Consider the following 18,175-nt stretch of genomic DNA (forward strand, 5'->3'; position numbering starts at 1 on the left):
GGAAGCACTTGGAGAAAAATGGGCTGCATCGTCTGATTGAGTCGCCCGAGGAAAGCCATTACTGTGCAAATGCCACAAAGTATCTCTCCTACAATAAGCAAAACAGTACAGAGACAAGCCTCAAAACTTCTGGAACAGGGTAACTTGGAGTGATGAGACCAAAATTGAACTTTTTAACTTTTTGGCCACAATCATAAATGTTACATTTGGCGAGAGGTCAATATGGCTGAAAGGAACACCATTCCTACTGTAAAGCATGGAGGTGGATCGCTGATGTTTTGGGGATATGTGAGCTACAAAGGCACAGGGCACTTGGTCAAAGTTGAAGGAAAGATGAATGCAGCACGTTATCAGCAAATACTGCAGGCAAATTTGCAGTCATCAGCCCAGAAGCTGCGCATGAGACGTACTTGGTGTTCCAACATGACAACGATCCAAAACACAAGGCCAAGAAGACATGTCATTGGCTACAGCAGAACAAAGTGAAGGTTCTGGAGTGGTCATCTCAGTCTCCTGACCTCAATATTATTGAGCCACTCTGGGGAGATCTCAAGCGTGTAGTTCATGCTAGACAGTCCTGGAATTTACAGGAACTGGAGGCTTTTTGCCAAGAAGAGTGGGCAGCTTTATTACCATCTGAGAAAATAAAGAACCTTATCCACAATTACCACAAAAGACTTCAAGCTGTCATTAATGTTAGAGGGGGCAACACACGGTATTAAGAAAAGGGGTATGTGAACTTTTGATGAGTCATTTGGCTTTCTTTTGGCGACTCGACCAGGCAACCCATTTTTCTCTAAGTGCCTCCTTATTGTGTATCTTGAAACAGCTACACCTTTAGTTTTCAGAGAGTCCAGTATTTCAGCTGATGTTATTTGTTGATTTTTCTTTGCATCCCAAACAATTTTCCTGGCATTTGTCACAGGTGAGGATGTTACCTTTAGTAGCCATTCAAACCCATTTGTGTTAACTTCGGTGCATGTTGTCAGGCCAAAATCACCAGGGTATGTAAACTTTTGATCAGAGTCATTTGGATATTTTGGGTTGTCATTATGATTTAAAAAGAGGAAACACAGTAGCTTGACAATAAATGGCTTCACCCTACCACTAACCATGAGTGAAGAAAAAGTTTTGGTGTTATCATTCATATTCTCTAAAAAAAGGCCAAGAAAGCAAAAATTCTGCATTGGTATGTAAACTTTTGAGCACAACTGTATAGGAGATGGGAGTGGCTAACAGTACACAGTTGAGCCTTAATGCAGGAATGCTCCCAGGAGCTCTCAACTAAGCAGATTAACCCTTTCAATGATAATCATCTTAATATGAAGATGAAGTGCGTCTAATCAATACAGGAGTAGGAAAAATCAGACACTGCAATCTTCTGGCTCCTCTCGCAGTAAACCTGTGAACGTACCTCCCCTTGTACGAGGGACCTCCGGAACATCAGTACCAGGTTTATCAGGGTGTCCCACGTGAAAAGACCGGATCAGCCTAGCCGCATGGATTGGAAAATGCTGGTACCCACATCCTCTCTTCAAGACCATATCCCTTTCAGTGTACCAGATACTGAAGCAACCCACGAACTAAATGAAAATTAACAATATTCGCTATATGAAATTCTAAATTCCCATCCACAATGACTGAAGAGGCCGTAGCGATGATGGTACAGGGGACGCAACGTATTTTTTGAGTAAAGATCAATTAAACACCTTATGGATCCTAAAAGTGGGTGGCAAAGCAAGGCGGAATGCTACGGGATTGACGACTGTCACAATCTTATAAGGACTGTTGAACCTGTGACCCAGTTTCCAAGAAGGAACCTTCAACTTAATGTTCCTCGAGGACAACTACACCAAGTCACCCACACACAGGTCCGGACCCACCAAATGTCTCCGATCAGCCACACTGTTATATTTGGACCCCATCTTCCTCAAACTATCAAGAACCCCTTTCCACACAGACGTGTCAAAAAAAGCGTAAAAAATTGCGCAAGAAACGCGCGGAAAAAGACGCGCGGTTTCTGGGAAAGGGGATCCTTTTCCTGAGCGTTTAAAAACGCTAGCATGGGCACATAGCCTTAAGGTAACGCACAGGTCATTGCAGATGATGATGACAAACAATGTGCTGCGTAAAATGAGGATGATTGACCTCATGGAGATCAACATCCAACACTGCGGAGACACCTACTCCACACTGATGAGGGGCAAATACCCATGTTTTGGCATAGGTGGTTTCCTTCATTGGAGACTGTCCTTCCCGTGGTTGTTCCTTCCCGGTGAAAGACCTGGCTAGTCATTGCTTGCGTTAAGAAACATGTGATGGTGTCTCCGCGGCTTCTGTTTTGCAAACAATGTGCTGCGTCCCTCCTCTTACACATAGTCACACACCATATATGCTACGGAGGAACTGGCAGGATATATTGGGGACTGAAGGGTTAACTCTGGTGCATTTCTTCACATCTCCTCCTCTCCTGACTGCTCCTCCCCCCAGATGAGTCACAGTCAGGATTCACTGCTTCCAGAAGCCAGAAAAAAACAAAACGGCTCATTCACCCTGCAGAGCCGGCTCATTTCGTTCACAGCAGGGAGCCGGCTCTTTGTATAGGTTCGTTCACGAACGACACATCGCTACCGTGCCCCGCTGACTGGCGTCCTCAGGCCGGCACCATGCTGCTAGAAGCTCGTGCAGAGCTCTGTACGGCCGTCATCAGGCCCCTCAGTGCAGGTACGTCCCGGGCTATCAGGCAGGTCCTGCAGCCTGTGGTGTGCGTGGGACGGGCTCGTGTACCTAGCAGGGGCGCTGAGCAGACGGCGGTCGTGTAGTAATCGCTCCATTACTAGCGGGTATACTGCTGCTGATCGGCTGCTTGGAGGGTTTCTCCACCGCTGCAGACAGTGATAAAGCGTCTGCTCTCCTTCAGTCTGCTGCTGGTTTCCTTTTTTTAACAGTATGATAACCTGGTATTAGCACAGCCCTCTCTGCACAGGGTTATGTATGGTGCCCCAGGCTGGCGTGTGGTTGCTGGGTTCAGGGTGTTATCCTGCGCCTGTCATTCCTAACATTAGGCCTGTTTAACACATCCATTTTTGACCATCAGTCAAAATCCGCCGTTTTGGAGAAAAAACGGATCCGCCATTTTTCTTTTTCCCCATTGACTAGCATTATTGGCGGATTTTGACTGATGGTCGTCCGTTGCATCCGCATGTCAGCGGATCCGCCAAGATTTTGGCATCCGCTGACAAGACCGGACGGACCCGGCAATGGTTTTTCGGGCTGCGGATCCGACATGTAGTGATTTAACCCCCAATTCTGTCTGGCTGCCGGTAGAAAAATTCTCCCTCTCTCCCTCCCATGGTCACCGCAGCGCCACACTTCCCGCGATGATGGCATCCCTGCTCCCCACATCGCGCGATGGTTGGCGCTAACATCCTGCGATAATCCCCAGGTTATCCATCACACCTGCTCATGTCCCCTGGTCCCGGCTCCCGCGAGATCTCAGCCACGCCATTACTCCCACCCCGGCTCCCGCGAGATCTCGGCAGCGACATGGAGAACACTACATCACCGGTATTTTTTTTTTTATTTTTTAACCAGGCACGGTTCCTTTAAATTTGCAAGATCGGCGGATCCATACATCCACCGATCCACTGACACGTTTGTGTCAGTCCGCCTGCGGATCCGTTTTCCGTGGATTTGGACTGACAAAAAAAACTGATGTGTGAAACAGGCCTTAGGAGGTGAGAGGCGCTGCTGACGCATCAATTGGCGCCTGCCAGGTATTAGCAGGTCACGGACGTGGGCGGCAGCGGGTATCTTGTACTTTTCTCATTACAGTGGGATTATACTAGATGGCGGTTACCAAGGCAGGCTGATCTCACTTCCCGTATGTGCAGAATGATGGGATCGTTGTATGCACATAAAACCTCATTCTTCTCGGCAACATATTACTATTTATACAGGGCAATGTGCAGCCAAGAACTATGATTGTAAGCAAGCTGAAAGGGAATCTGTCAGTAGGATCAACCATGCTAAGCTCTCTAAATGGGCACGTAGAGCTGAATGCAATCTTACCTCAATATCTGCAATGTTATGTCTTATTCCAAAAAAAATAATCTTTTATCACTTTATATAAATGACCTCTTCCAGTCTCTGGGGAGGACGCTGCCTGGAAGATTACTCTGCCTCCAGAGCTTATTTTACATGAAGGGACATTTACCAGTGTAAGACAAGTAACACAGAACAGAAGTGCAATGTGCCTTCTTGCAGACTCCTTTTTGCAGCTCTTGAGCTCTGCTGTATTGTAACAATATTGCAGCCCTGTCTGCCTGTGAGCTGGAAGCTGAAAGGAACCTGCAGATGTGGAAGGTATAATCACACCCAGCTCTGCAGTGAGAGCAGCCATCACACTGTTATCCATCACACTGGTAACTCCCCCTTCATGTAAAATAAGCTCTGGAGGCAGAGTAATCTTCCAGGCAGCATCCTCCCCAGAGCCTGGAAGAGGTCATTTATATAAAGTGATAAAAGATAATTTATCCACAACAAGGCATCTGATATGAGACATACAGGCATCACTCTCGTCAGCAGTCTATAACCTGTATGACCATATTAGTAGTTTAGATAGGTCAAATGTGGTGACAGATTCCCTTTAAAAAAAAAAGTCACTGGCTTATTTGTTGGATGACTAGCATCCTGCTTATTCTGGCCCATTATCTAGAAGCAAACATAGGAATGCTCATTCGCGATAATCGTGCAGTGGAAATGCACCCTACAGCCACATTTAGGTGTCCATGAGTTGTGTTTTTAGCTGTCTGGTAAAACATGTGCCCATTACAATCTATAGAGCGGTTACCAATACAATATGGGTCAGTGAAAATTCACTGATGGCACTAGGATGCCATCCATGGTTGTGTTCTGTATGTGATAAACATTGCCATGAGTAAGAGAAGTTTTGCAATTCTTTTTTTCATGAGAAAATCACTGAAGAAATACAGATTGACAAGAATCAAACACTGATGAAAATCTGATCCAAAACACCGATCACACAGGTTTTTACGTATCAGCAAAAATGATTCATATCAGAGTAGTGTGTGCGCACAATATCTCCTGGCTGTGCGTTAAGCGGGAGTCACACATAGCAATCTCGCTAGCGATATCGCTGCTGAGTCACAACTTTTGTGACGTAACAGCGATCTCACCAGCGAGATCACTGTGTGTGACAGCGATCAGCGACCGGCCCCCCTGCCGGGATCGCTGTAAGAAACCTCTGGACATTTTTTTGGTCGCTTGTCTCCCCCTGGCCAGCACGCATCGCTGCGTGTGACAGGCGGGAGACCAGCGATCAGCTTTAAAAAAAAATGTAATTAAAATAAAAAATATTGTTATTCTCACCTTCCGACGTCCCGCGCAGCCTTCCTGCCTCTCTCCACGCTCCGGTCCCAGTGATCCTTTGCACGAATGACCGCGAGACTTCGCGCTCCCGCGAGACCGTGACTCTCGTGGTCATTCTCGCAAAGGATTACTGGGACCGGAGAGTGGAATGCTGCGCGGGACATCGGAAGGTGAGAATAACAATATTTTTTATTTTAATTCTATTTTTTACAGGGATGGCAAGCGATGCCGGGCGCTCGGCATCGCTGTGCTGATCGCTGGTGAAGCTGTCTGTGTGACAGCTCACCAGCGATCACATAGCGACTTACCAGCGATCCTGACACCTTGATATCGCTGTCGGTATCGCTGGTAAGTCGCTATGTGTGACTCCAGCTTTAGACCCATCCATCAAATGCCCATCATAGTAACATCTGCAGTGCCTCTCAATAAGGAAATGAGATGTAAGAAAACCAGTTTATTGGTTGTGTGATTTTTTTTTTTTTTTTTTTTTATGGCTGAAAAAAGTATTCTTTTTATTTTTAAGTTCCATTTATCCCATTGCACCAATAACAGGATGGCACACTCACTATAAATAACAATTTACCATTTTTGCAAATTTCTTATGGACAAGCAACATTTTAGAACCATATCCATGGTCCGATACCCCACATGGATGTATAACTATAGTGATATACACCAAACAGTGAAAAATGTGAAGTCATATAGAACCCAGATGAGTATAAATACAGTGCACATACGTCTGGGGGAAAAAAGTGCAATAAATGCCAATATTAAGGGTCAAGTGATAAAGCTCAAAACAGGATTGAGCTGAGAACATATTTGCCAAACCTGTAGCACAGATCCAAAAAGTCCATATTGCTCCTAGACCCCATACTTTATAGTTGTATGGGTAAAACAACCTGTTTAGCTGCAAACTTGTGGGGATGCTAACAATAATTTTAAAACTTGACTATTGATTTGCGGTAAAACCCCAAAACTGCATGATTATCTTTAGTGACTCTGGGTCAGTGAATATACTGTATGAATACCATAGTTTAATTATAGAGGGTTAATTCTAAGAGTATGTGCCCATAATCAGTAAACGCTGTGGGTTGGATGCTGCGTACTTGTGCAGCGTCCAAATGTTACAGCATAGTGGATGGGATTTCATGAAATCCCATGCCCACTATGCCTGCGGAACTATATATATGTATACCGTGGCACAGCTGAAGTGATGCACAAAAAAGGTTCCCACACCAGAGTAATATACAAATAATTTTTTGGCACTCAACTTTGAATAGCAGAAGAATTTTATTCGCAGTCACAATAGGCGTTTGTCACCACACTTTGACCTTCCTCAATATACCGACTGCTCTTGTAATATAGGGATGGGTAGCCTCAGTATAAGGCCGGGGTCACACTAGAGAGGAATACGGACGAGTGAGAGGCGTTAAAAGCACACATTACACACTGACAAATGATTCTCTATGGGTTTGCTCCCAACAGTCGTATATTTCTCGGCCGTATTCTACGGTCCGTGCCAATCGCAGCATGCTGCGATTGTCAGCGTACTACGGCCGTATTACGCCAATGCAAGTCTATGGGTGCGCAAAAAATACGGATTACACATGGACCACATGTGTAACTTGCGAGAAATATGCAGGTCTTTTGGCTGGTGACGGGAAATGGGCCAATCCATCATCAGGAAGCCTAGACATGCAAATGAGCTCAAAAAGCGCTCCAGACATCCAGGAAGTACGCCTCCACGGAGTACAGCAGCGTCATGGCGCAATATTTCCTTAATGTGGAGATGCTTATTGTATTAGTGCAGGAGCGGCCAGAACTCTGGGACCAACGTGATGCCCATTATGCCAACCGGGCAAGAAAGGAGGTGTCATGGAGGCGCATATGTCGCCAGATGTTCCATGATTTTGGTGATCGGCCACGTGAGGAGAAGCAGAAACTGAGTAAGTACAACCCAAAAACAGTTTAAAAATACCTCACATCAAAAGATGCATATAGAATCGGCCACCCCCCCTTCCTGTGCTTGTACTTTTTTCCTCATGAGGCGGGTAGATTTTGATGTGACCCATGGTTTTACACTGCCATCATTTGGCACAGACCACAAGCTCCTCATCGCCAACCAAGTTATTAAGTGTAGTTACTTGATACATGAACTATTGTGACCCTGTGTATCTGGGCTGGATGGGCCAATTAGATATGCCTCCCTGGGTAGAAAGCACACCCCAGAAGGCCACATGCCTAGGCTACTGGTAGCAAATTTGGCATATCAAATATGTTAAATTGATAATATTTCCTGTCACATTGCAGTGGAAGATGTGATGAGACGGTGGCGCAGCATCCGCGACCAATACAGGCGGGAACGTCAGCAGCGGCCTAGGAGTGGTGATGCGGGCTACATAAAGAGAAAATACATCTATTATGACCGCCTCTCCTTCCTCACCCCTATTCTGGATCTGAGACCGTAAGTAGATACCTCACACCACATTACACATACTTTACAGGGCCAAAAATATTGATTTATTTTTGGCTCTGTTCTATTTCATAACAGAACTCAGTCCAACCTTACGGATAGAGGAACGGGCTCAGATACAGAGCCCATCATTGATCCTGTAGGGGATGAGGTGGCTGGCCCATCTTCTCCCCCTACAAGAAGCATGGGTGAAGAATCCTCTCAGGAGAACCCATTGCCTGCGACACAAACCCCACCACCAGGACCGTCTGCTGCTGCACCATCAGCCATACTGGAGGAGCAGGGCAACATGAGCAGCAGCCCAACTGCCAAGATCCGGGTTCTCCCCACAGCCTGCTGGACCATCCCGGCGAGGACGAAGAAGGCGCCAGATCCCTGCCCAAGATACCCGGACCAATGTGGACACACGGGTCCTCAACTATCTGGCTAGAGTGAATACAGATGATGGTGAGGAGGCATACTCACGTAGCCTGGCCCTTTATCTCCGTGCCCTTTCCCGTGAGGTGAGGCTCGCTCCGTATTCTAGGATGTTTTCAGATCCTACTTGATGCAAGCACACCCCCCAATACCCCATATGAGTTGTTTGAATATCTGGAGAGGTGGCAGCTTTCACCCAGAAATCTAATGCGCCTTAGACCACCCACACAGATGCTTGCTCAAGCAGGCTCTGAGGATCCTCAAATACGTGGGCCTACACCTCACCCCCTTCCTCCCCCTCTTCCTCCCCCCTACCCAACCTTTACAACACCAGCAACATATATCTGCCTCTAGCCAACCCCACCTATAGGGCCACTTGTACCCACCCAGTGTTGGAGGCTGGTCCCAACCTGGTTGGGGACGACATGGCTATATTGGTGGGTATGAGACACGGGCCTACCCAAGCCAACAAGATGCCCCTGTTCCGTATCACTCTAGCCAGTACCAAGCCCAATCCCAGGAGGCAGTACAATACCCACATCATGGGCAACAGTATGCTCCCACACAGGGCGATGTTGGGCAAAGTAGCCAGCAGCAACCACAGGCTGGTCTTCCGCTTTCTCCTTCCCCAAATTACCAAAATTTATAATGTAGCCATTTTGGTATTGCATTATGTTGTATTTTTGTTTTTGTATGTGTGAAAAATTGTTTGTGAAAAAATGTTCACATCTGCAAAAAGGCCAAATTGCCACAGTTCTTATATGGCAATAATATGTTTTGATTTAAAAAAACAAACAAAAAAAAAAAAGGGTCAAGTAAACATTTAGCTACTACATTTTACATCTCTGTCTCAATTCAAAAAAACAGTGTCAGCAAACTAACATACGCTTACCAATGCAATTAAACAGTGATAGAATCTGAAGGGGTAGAAATATATATATTTAGACACACAAACCACAAAATTATAACATAGATACTGCATGCTCTTGCCAAGACGTTTCCCCCTCAGGTGACAAAGTAATTTGTGAAAATATCACGCACTTTGAGGCCAGAGAGCGGTCTACGTTGAGGGTTATACATAGGTGGTGTCACCCTACGCACATTGGCCAACCCACGCACAACACCACCAGAGGAGGACCAATCATGTATCCTGGTGAAGTTATGAAGAACCACACAGGCTTTAACTACTTCATTAACATTTTGTTCACTCAGCTGAATGGCAGACTGGAGTACCCGCCATTTGGCACAAAGAATGCCAAAGGAACACTCCACCAGTCGCCGAGCACGTGATAGGCGCAAGTTAAAAATTTTGCGCCTGTGGTCAAGGTTGCGCCGGGAATATGGCCTCATGACATTGCGCGTTAACTGAAAAGCCTCATCTGCCACAAGGACATAAGGGACAGATTCTTGAGTGGAACCTTGTAGCTGGCGTGGTGGTGGTAGATCCAACTGGTTGGTGTGTAGCCGCCGAGCCATAATGGAAGTATTGAAGACTCGAGAGTCTCCCGTCCTTCCATGGGCCCCAATGTCAACAATTCTAAACTTGTATTGAGGGTCGGCCAGAGCCAACAATACAACAGAAAAGTATTGTTTATAATTGAAGAATTGGGAGCCAGAGTTTGGCGGCTTACGCACCCGGATATGTTTGCCATCAAGGGCCCCAATACAATTAGGAAACTGGCATTCCTCCTCAAAGTCCCTTGATATCCTCAACCAGTCTTCCATCCTGGGCTCTGGCATGACGAGTTGATGTAGTCTTGACCATATTTGACTACATGACGACCTGACTATGCCAGAAATGGTAGATCTTCCAATCAGAAACTCATGGTGGAGGGCGGCATAAGACAGGCCAGTGGACAGGAAGCTGAAGAACAACAGAAAAGGAACCTTTTAGAATGCACAAATTAAACAAAAAAAAGGTACATACATACAAAACTTGTTACAAATTCACATCTAATAACACACACACATTTTTTTGCACAATGACTAAGTGATATTCAGTACATCTTACACATAACATTCTGGTCTGTAAGTTTCAACATATCTGGAATAAGATGAGGGCATTAAAATTAGTCCAATAAGCCAAAAATACATACTTTGGGCAACGCATTATGAACATAGAGAATGTGGTTGTGTAGTACATACCATAATGTGAGTAGAAGTCGCTCTTCTGCAGATATAGCTTTGCGCATCCTTGTGTCCTGAAAGGTGATCCCAGGGCGCACTGTCTCCAAGAGTCGATCAAATGTTGCAAGGCTCATGCGACAGTATTGGTAGAATTTAGCCGGATGCTCCCGCAGAGAAGAATAGAGGCGGTGAAAATGACCTCTTGTGAGTCGTTGCCTCAAAATTGGATGGACCCACATGCGTCTCCTCCTCCGCGGATCCACTATCACTGGGTATGGTTGACCAAAGCGGCGTGACAAAAGCCAGTTGAAGAGAACCTGCTCAGTTGTTTTGAAAGTCAGACTGTCTGCCATGTTGCACATACAACAGCAACACACCTAGTGAAGGCAAGGTCACAAATGGACAGAATGGAGGCAGCCACCTGTTCCTGAGGCAATAAATAGGGTGCAGGCTAATGATTTAAATAGCAGGCCTCAAAACTGTTAAATGTCCATTTTGCTAGCCGGCGAGAAAATCTCTCCATACGGATGCCATACGGATTACATACGGATGCTGACATGCGCAAAATACGCGACCACACCTTGCTTACGGATGACATACGGAGCACTATTTAGGGGTCATTCATCCGTATTAGGCCTGTAAACTATGGACCGTATTTTGCGTCGGTTAGTGTGACCCCGGCCTAAGAGGTATAATTGGAAACCCAGAATTCCGTGAATAAATGGCATGGGGTCCTATTGAGTCCTGTGGTAAAATATACCAAGACACAGAATTTCATCTTTTTAGTGCTTTAAAAACTGTGGATAACTTTGTTGTAGTTATTTATCTTTGCAATAGTGATTTTTCCAGTGTAAATACTCTCCTGTCATAGAAAAATGACCTGTTATACCTTTGTTTTACACTTGTGGCCAAATGACACAATCTTTGGTTTTGACGGTTTGCAGCTTTTGTGTGCACACGTTGCAGATTTGTGACAACCTGAAGCAAAACCTGATGGTTGCAAAGTGAATGAGAAACCTGAAATGTCATGCACACGTTGAGTATTTTTGACTTGCAGATTTGGTACCGAAAATAATCTGCTGCTTGTCACCGTTTTTCACCATTCACTTCACTCAAATCAAACAAACGTGTGTTTTTGCAGCTGCATTTTTCCTGCCAAGAGGGGCAGAAATTTTACTCAATGTGTGTGCACATACCCTAAGTATTTAAATTGTCAATTTACTATAGCTAGCTAAAGAAGAGTGATCAGATGAATTGCAAAGTCTTTCATAGGTTGTAGATTGAACTCAATGGACTAACGTGTTGATCCAGATGAAGGAAAAAAAACAACCCATGAGGTTGATGCTAACTGCCACATAATGGGTGAAATATTCCTTCCCAATTCCAAGTACGGCAATCAAACTACCGTAGTTCCTTGGATCTGTGTCCCATCGAATTTAGCAGCCATAACCTGTAATATTATTTTCAAGAAGGGCATCCAGGCACTCCTTGAACTTATTATATATTTTTTTTTTAGAGAGTTTTATTAAAGATTTTAGCATATTACAAACATGATAAATAACAAACATTAAAAGGAATCTGTCACCCCCTGAGATGCTTTTAAGCTATTACTATGGGCATCAGGGCTGTGGAGTCAGTCTGTGTCCATTTTGATTGAGTCTGTATAAAATGGACCGGCTCCTAAAATATTTAATAAATTGGGTGCAGTAGTACAATTCAGGATATACTGTAAATGTTTTCATAAGAATTTTGGAAGGTTATGAAATGGCCTATAAATATCTGTTCTGTTCCTAATCTAAGGATCTCTGCTTTTAGTTAAGATGAATCTGCTCTGGACTTTATGTACATGCTCAGTAGTGGGCAGTGCTGTGGAATCTTGAATCGTGGAGTTGGAGTCGGAGGTTTAGCTTACCAACTTCGGAGCCCTGATGGGCATACAGTTGATTGGTTAAAATAGTCTGTATGTCTCATAGCTGCGGTCTAGTTGTTGAGAAATTGAGTTTTAATCTTTTATGTTAATGATTTCTTCCAGGGTGTGCAGGGTCTGTAAGAAATCTCTACCTCCTGTCTTCATTATCATACCACAACTAGACCGCAGCTATGAGTCATACAGCTAGGGCAATTTTAACCATTATATTACGTGTATTGCATATCCCCATAGTAATGACTTTAAAGGCGTCCCAGGTGTTGACATAACTACTGTAATTACAAGTTTGTATTAAAGGGAATCTAAGATGGGGAAACAAACATATAAAGCTTTTAATTGAATTACGCATATTTTCCCCTAGTCCCATTGCTTTCATTTTAAGTACCAACCTTTTATGTGGCCCATAATTCTCTGGAGACATCGGATTGCAGATATTAAAGTGTAATTTTCTTCTGCTTCCTATGACCTGTATGCCCATATAGGTGGCTTAGGAGGGTTGATCCTACTGAGAGATGCCCTTTAATCACAAAACCCCTATTTCCACTGAATTTCAGTCCTGCCACAAAATGACTTGCTTAAATAATGTCCATGACCTTCTTAGCTCAGTAGAGTGTGTTAATGAAGACAAGGTATCCCTCTGACATACTTATTGAACTAGAAGACCTATTTTGGTGCTTTAAAAGTCTGGTGCTAGAAACGTTGTCTTCTGTTAACCACGGCTACCTCCAAGGAAACACTTGCAGTCATCATATATTTACATTGAAATTGCTTACCAGATAAGAACATTTTCCCCCAAATCAACCATATATTTGATCAACAAGAATTTAATATAAAGAGAATCAATTTAAATTGCTGTGAAGGCTTCAACGTGCCCAAGAAACACAGCAAGTGCCAAGACCGTCTTAGGCCGGTTTCACACGTCGGTGGCTCTGGTACGTGTAGTGACAGTTTCCTCACGTACCGGAGACACTGACACACGTAGACACATTAAAATGAATGTGTATCTGCACATGTCAGCATGTTTTCACGGACACTCGGTCCGAGTGAAAAACACGGAGACATGTCAGTGTTTGTGGGAGCGCATGGTCCGCAAAAATGCTGAACGTGCACACTAAGAACAGTTCACACTGTTCTCTGTGCTCCGGGACGACCACCGGGGAAGAAGCACTACTGTAAGCGCTGTTCCCGGCGGCTGTTGCTGAACGCCGCTGTCATTCTTTTCTCCTGCTCTGCCGGCAACAGCGAGCAAGATAGAAGAATGAATGAAAACCCGACGTGGGGTCCCCCTCAGTTTGTGAACCAACCAAACGAAACTTACAGCTGGGGGCTGCAGCCCTCAGCTGTCAGCTTCATCAAGGTTGGTTCTCAAGAATAGAGGGGTCCCCACGCTGTTTTTTAAATTATTTAAATAAATAATTTTAAAAACCGACGTGGGGTCCCCCCTGTTTTTGACAACCAACCTGACTAAAGCTGACAGCTGAGGGCTGATATTCTCAGACTGGTATGGGGCCATTGATCTTGGCCACCCGCAGCCTAAAAACAGCAGCCCCCAGCTGCCCAGAAAAGGCACATCTATTAAATGCGCCTGTTCTGGAGCTTTGCCTGATTCTTTCCACTTGCCCTGTAGTGGTGGCAAGTGGGGTTAATAAGGGGTTAATGCCACCTTTCTATTGAAAGGTGTCATTAAGCCCGGATTAGTAATAGAGGTGTCAATAAGACACCTATCCATTACTAATCCTATAGTAATTCAAGGGTTAAATAAACACACACAATTAGAACAAAGTATTTTAAATTAATGAAAGAATACACTACACACATTGTTTAAAGCTTTATTAGGGTCCCATTTCACTTAGCGACGCACCAGCGATCCCAACAAAGATACGACCTGGTAAGGATCGCTGGTGCGTCGCTAGTAAGCTGCCAAACAGGCAGATCTCTTGAGCAACGCAGCAACGATCCGGCGATCCGTATAACTACCTCGGCGGTCGTTGGTACCTTGTCACACAGCAGCTTTTCTGACAATTCCCGCCTGCGTTCTGCGTCGCCAACGCGGTCGCTCGTCGGGGTCAAACACAGCGATGCACGCTGACCAGCGGGACACTGACGATGAAAAAATGGCACGATCAGCGATATCCAGCGGGGGGGACGGTCGCCGCTGCGTGTCACATGTAGCGAGATCGCTGACGAGGTCCCGGTTGCGTCACAAAATCGGTGATGCTTCAGCGACCTCGCTATGTGAGACGGGGGCTTTACACTCCTAATTCCATTGTTCTCCTGTAAAAAAAAAAAAAAAAAAAAGAATAAAATAAAGCAACAATATACATTACCTGTCCGGCGCTCAGTCACGTCCCACAGGAAATCCATCTGGGGGGTTAATCAGTTTACAGGCGGAGTGCTGCTAACACAGCCGCTCTGACTGTAAACTACTGTAGAATGAATGGAAGCAGAGTGCAGACTCAGTGATGAGTGGTGACGTCACCGCTAGTTACTGAGCATGCGCCTCGCTGTTGCCGGCAGAGCAAGAGCGAAGAATGACAGCCGAGTTCAGCACCAGCCGCAGGGGAACAGCGCTTACTGTAGCGCTTCTTCCCCGGCGGCCTTCTGTGTGTTCCTGATGCGGCACACAGTTGCTACACGAAGGTACCACATATCCACATGGACGCGGATAGCTCCGGTACCATTTTTTCCGGTATCGGAATTATCTGGAAGTGTGAGACTGGCCTTATAAAGAGGATTCTGTTACATCAGTGTTCCTCAACTGAAAGCCCAAAAATAGATCATGTTTTCAGGATTTACTTATTATTGCACATGTGATAATTCCATCACCTACTACTAAGGGAATCCTGTAAACACGATTTTCAAGAAAAAGATCAGTAAGAGACTGTCATTCAGGAATTGGACTGCAGAGGACTAGGGTAAGCTTTTTAGCTCTAATGTTGCCCCCTTCATCTGAAAGAATGATTGTCCAGAGAAGAAAAGTCCATGCATAGGATTGCTTTTCATTCAAGACAGTGGGCTCATTCACAATTTTGCTTAACACTTCCATGAATAAAGAATGGTATCAAAATATCCTCTAAAAGCATCTTCTCCCAATGATTCAGGAGCCATTTGGTGATGAGCAATTTTTTTTTCCCAGCATGATGGAGCACCATGTCACAAGGCAAAAGTGATAAACAAGTGGTTTGGTGAATAAAACTAGTGCTGTGAAGACGGTAAGCCAAACCTCCCACTCCTCCTCCACCAAAATGGGCTCCGACTCCACAGACCTACCAGGTCTGTGGAGTTGGTAGGTCAAACCTCCAACTCCTCAATTTCCATGGCTCTGACTCCATGACTCCGACTCCACAGCCCTGAATTTTAAAACATTGACATTTTAGGTCTAAGGCCAGAAAACTCTCCAGATCTCAGTGCCATTTAGAACTTATGCTCAGTTGTCAAAAAGCAGGTGACAAGCAAAAATACAGGAGTTGTGATACTTCAATCACTGATTAGGCACAAATGGGTTATCAGCCAGGATTTGGTTCTAAGGCCATGTTCAGAATTTGGTCAGTATTTTACCTCAGTAGTTGTGGGTGATAAATCCAGAAGTGGTGATGTGTTTCTGTTAAGGTACTCTCACACTTAGCGATGCACCAGCGATCCTGACCAGCGATATGACGCGGTCAGGATCGCTGGTGCATCGCTAAGTGATCGCTAGTGAGCTGCCGCACAGGCAGATCTCACCAGCAACATAGCAGCGGTCGGGGGTCGCTACTTACCTGTCAGACGAGGCGACGAAGACGTCCTCCCGCCCGCGTCGCTCGTCGGTGCCACAGGAAGCCCAGCAGGAAGCTGACGACGAGAAACGGTCCAGGACGTTCTCGTGCGATCAGCGATAACCAGCGGGGGAGCCGGTCGGAGGTAAGTATCAGACACAGCAATATCGCTATAGCGTCACAAAATCAGTGACGTTATAGCGATATTGCTAGCGATATCGCTTAGTGTGATGGGGCCTTTATACTTTTCTCTGATTGTTCCACTCCTGGTTTTGGTTTACAAATCCTGAAAAACGCTGACCAGATACCAAATGTGTGCACTGGCCATAAGCTGATATCCAGCTGCCAGGGCAAATTGCTAATGTCTTGAAAAATAAGGGTGAATACTGTAAATATTGAGTCTTTGCATAAACTTTGTGCATTTGTTGATCAAGGTTTAAACATTTATGAAATTCTAATACCGTAATTATACTTCATTAACCATAGAAACATCTGACTAAAAGATCTAAAAACATTGAAGCGGCAAACTGCGAAAACCAAAACATTTGGCCACGACTGTATATCTGGTAGTCAAAAGGAACACAAATACAATCCTGGCAACTACCTGTTGCACGGAGTCTCCTTTTCCTAGTTCATGTTTTTTATTCTTGATGAATATTATGATGACTTAAGTGACTCCTTTTCTGGAGGACTTGTGCATAGACTTCTATATGTTGTCCATACATCCTAATAGGACATATGGAGAGGGCTGTCCTTTTCAGACATTCTCTATCAGTCCGATCTACCTAAATAAAGCGGTGGTGTGCTAATAATACCATACTGTTTGTTATATGGGTTTTCCCCTTTAAGAAAAGTGGTCTCCAAAGAATGATCTTTTTGGCTCGTGTTGTCTAATTCAGCAGAGCCACTGAGCTTAGTGATTGGCAGCAGCGTTGATGTGCCCTGTTAATGAGAAGTCACTGCTGCAGCCAGAATGCTGAGACTGGAATAGCAATAGTCAGCTCTTGACTGTGGGAGGGTGGGTACTCTGAGTTTGTTGGTTTGGGGACCACTTTTCTTAAAGTGAAAGCCCCCTTTTAATGCAGTGCTAGACATAGCCTTTGTGTGATTCAGAAGATCAGTGTTACAGGTTTCCTTTAAGTTAATGCACATAAATAGCCTCTTCCATTGTAACAAAATAGGTATCATAGGTGTCTAACATAATGATTTAATTTGTGATATCATGCAAAATCTGACAGTTCCTTTCTAGTTTGTCTGTGTGTCTCCTAACTTGCCCGTGTATTTTCTCTCTTACGGCAGCCTCATTGCTGTGTCAGGTTGAACCAGTGGGACGATGGTTTGAAGCTTTCATTAAACGCAGGAATAGAAATGTGTCGGCCTCCTTCCAGGAGCTGGAGGATGAGAAGGAGAGCTCTGAAGAGTCAGAGGATGAAGAGTTTCAGATAGAGGAATTTGCACTATTGAAAACCCTTGACCCTAAAGACTGGAAGGTTAGTGTAAGGTATCACTATTTATAAAAAGTGAAGTAATTTTTCGTATAGTACATTTTGTGTTATTTATTTTGAGAGAACTTTTTAAGTTTTTAAGTGGAATTGTGCTTTTGTATTTGTTTTTTTTTTTTCTTTAGAACCAAGACCATTACGCAGTGCTTGGACTGAAGAACCTGAGGTATAAGGCTACACAAAAACAGATTAAAGCAGCACGTAAGTAAAAAGGCAACTTGTTCTGTGGATGTTCAAATAGCACAAAAAGCGTGCTCAGCCAATGTGTAAGAGAATGTTTTAATGACTTGTACAAAGGAAGAAAGAGTCCAATAAGAACCTCTCCTTGGTTTTAATATGAATGTTCAACCTTCAGTAGCATTTTTAAAGACTTTAGGCTCTGTTTTTATTGATGTCTTTTTTTTTTTTTTTAAGCAGTTGAAGCTTTGCTTTTCTCATGCAGAGCTCTAAATCTCCTGCATAGAGAGAGAGATCTAAACTATACAGCACCTTGGTTTCCAGCAGCCGTTACTTGAGGGAGCATTCTATTTGACATTTGAAGAGGTTTGTCCGAAACCTAATAAGCAATGTCTATTTTAAAAAC

The 18,175-nt window shown here is 44.5% G+C and overlaps 1 protein-coding gene across 1 annotated transcript in view; it reads left to right on the forward strand.

Annotated features, from left to right (window-relative positions):
* Positions 1–2,488: 2,488 nt before the first annotated feature.
* The window catches only part of DNAJC2 (DnaJ heat shock protein family (Hsp40) member C2), an 89,338-nt gene continuing 73,651 nt past the window's right edge, over positions 2,489–18,175 (forward strand). The window contains exons 1-3 of the mRNA XM_073573636.1: positions 2,489–2,724; positions 17,390–17,580; positions 17,718–17,793. Coding sequence (XP_073429737.1) covers positions 2,667–2,724; positions 17,390–17,580; positions 17,718–17,793 — 325 coding nt within the window. The 5' untranslated portion in view covers positions 2,489–2,666. The remainder of the gene's footprint in view (positions 2,725–17,389; positions 17,581–17,717; positions 17,794–18,175) is intronic.

This window comes from Dendrobates tinctorius, unplaced genomic scaffold (genome assembly GCF_039654945.1).
Source record: "Dendrobates tinctorius isolate UK_male_01 unplaced genomic scaffold, ASM3965494v1 ptg000035l, whole genome shotgun sequence".
Lineage (NCBI taxonomy): Eukaryota > Metazoa > Chordata > Amphibia > Anura > Dendrobatidae > Dendrobates > Dendrobates tinctorius.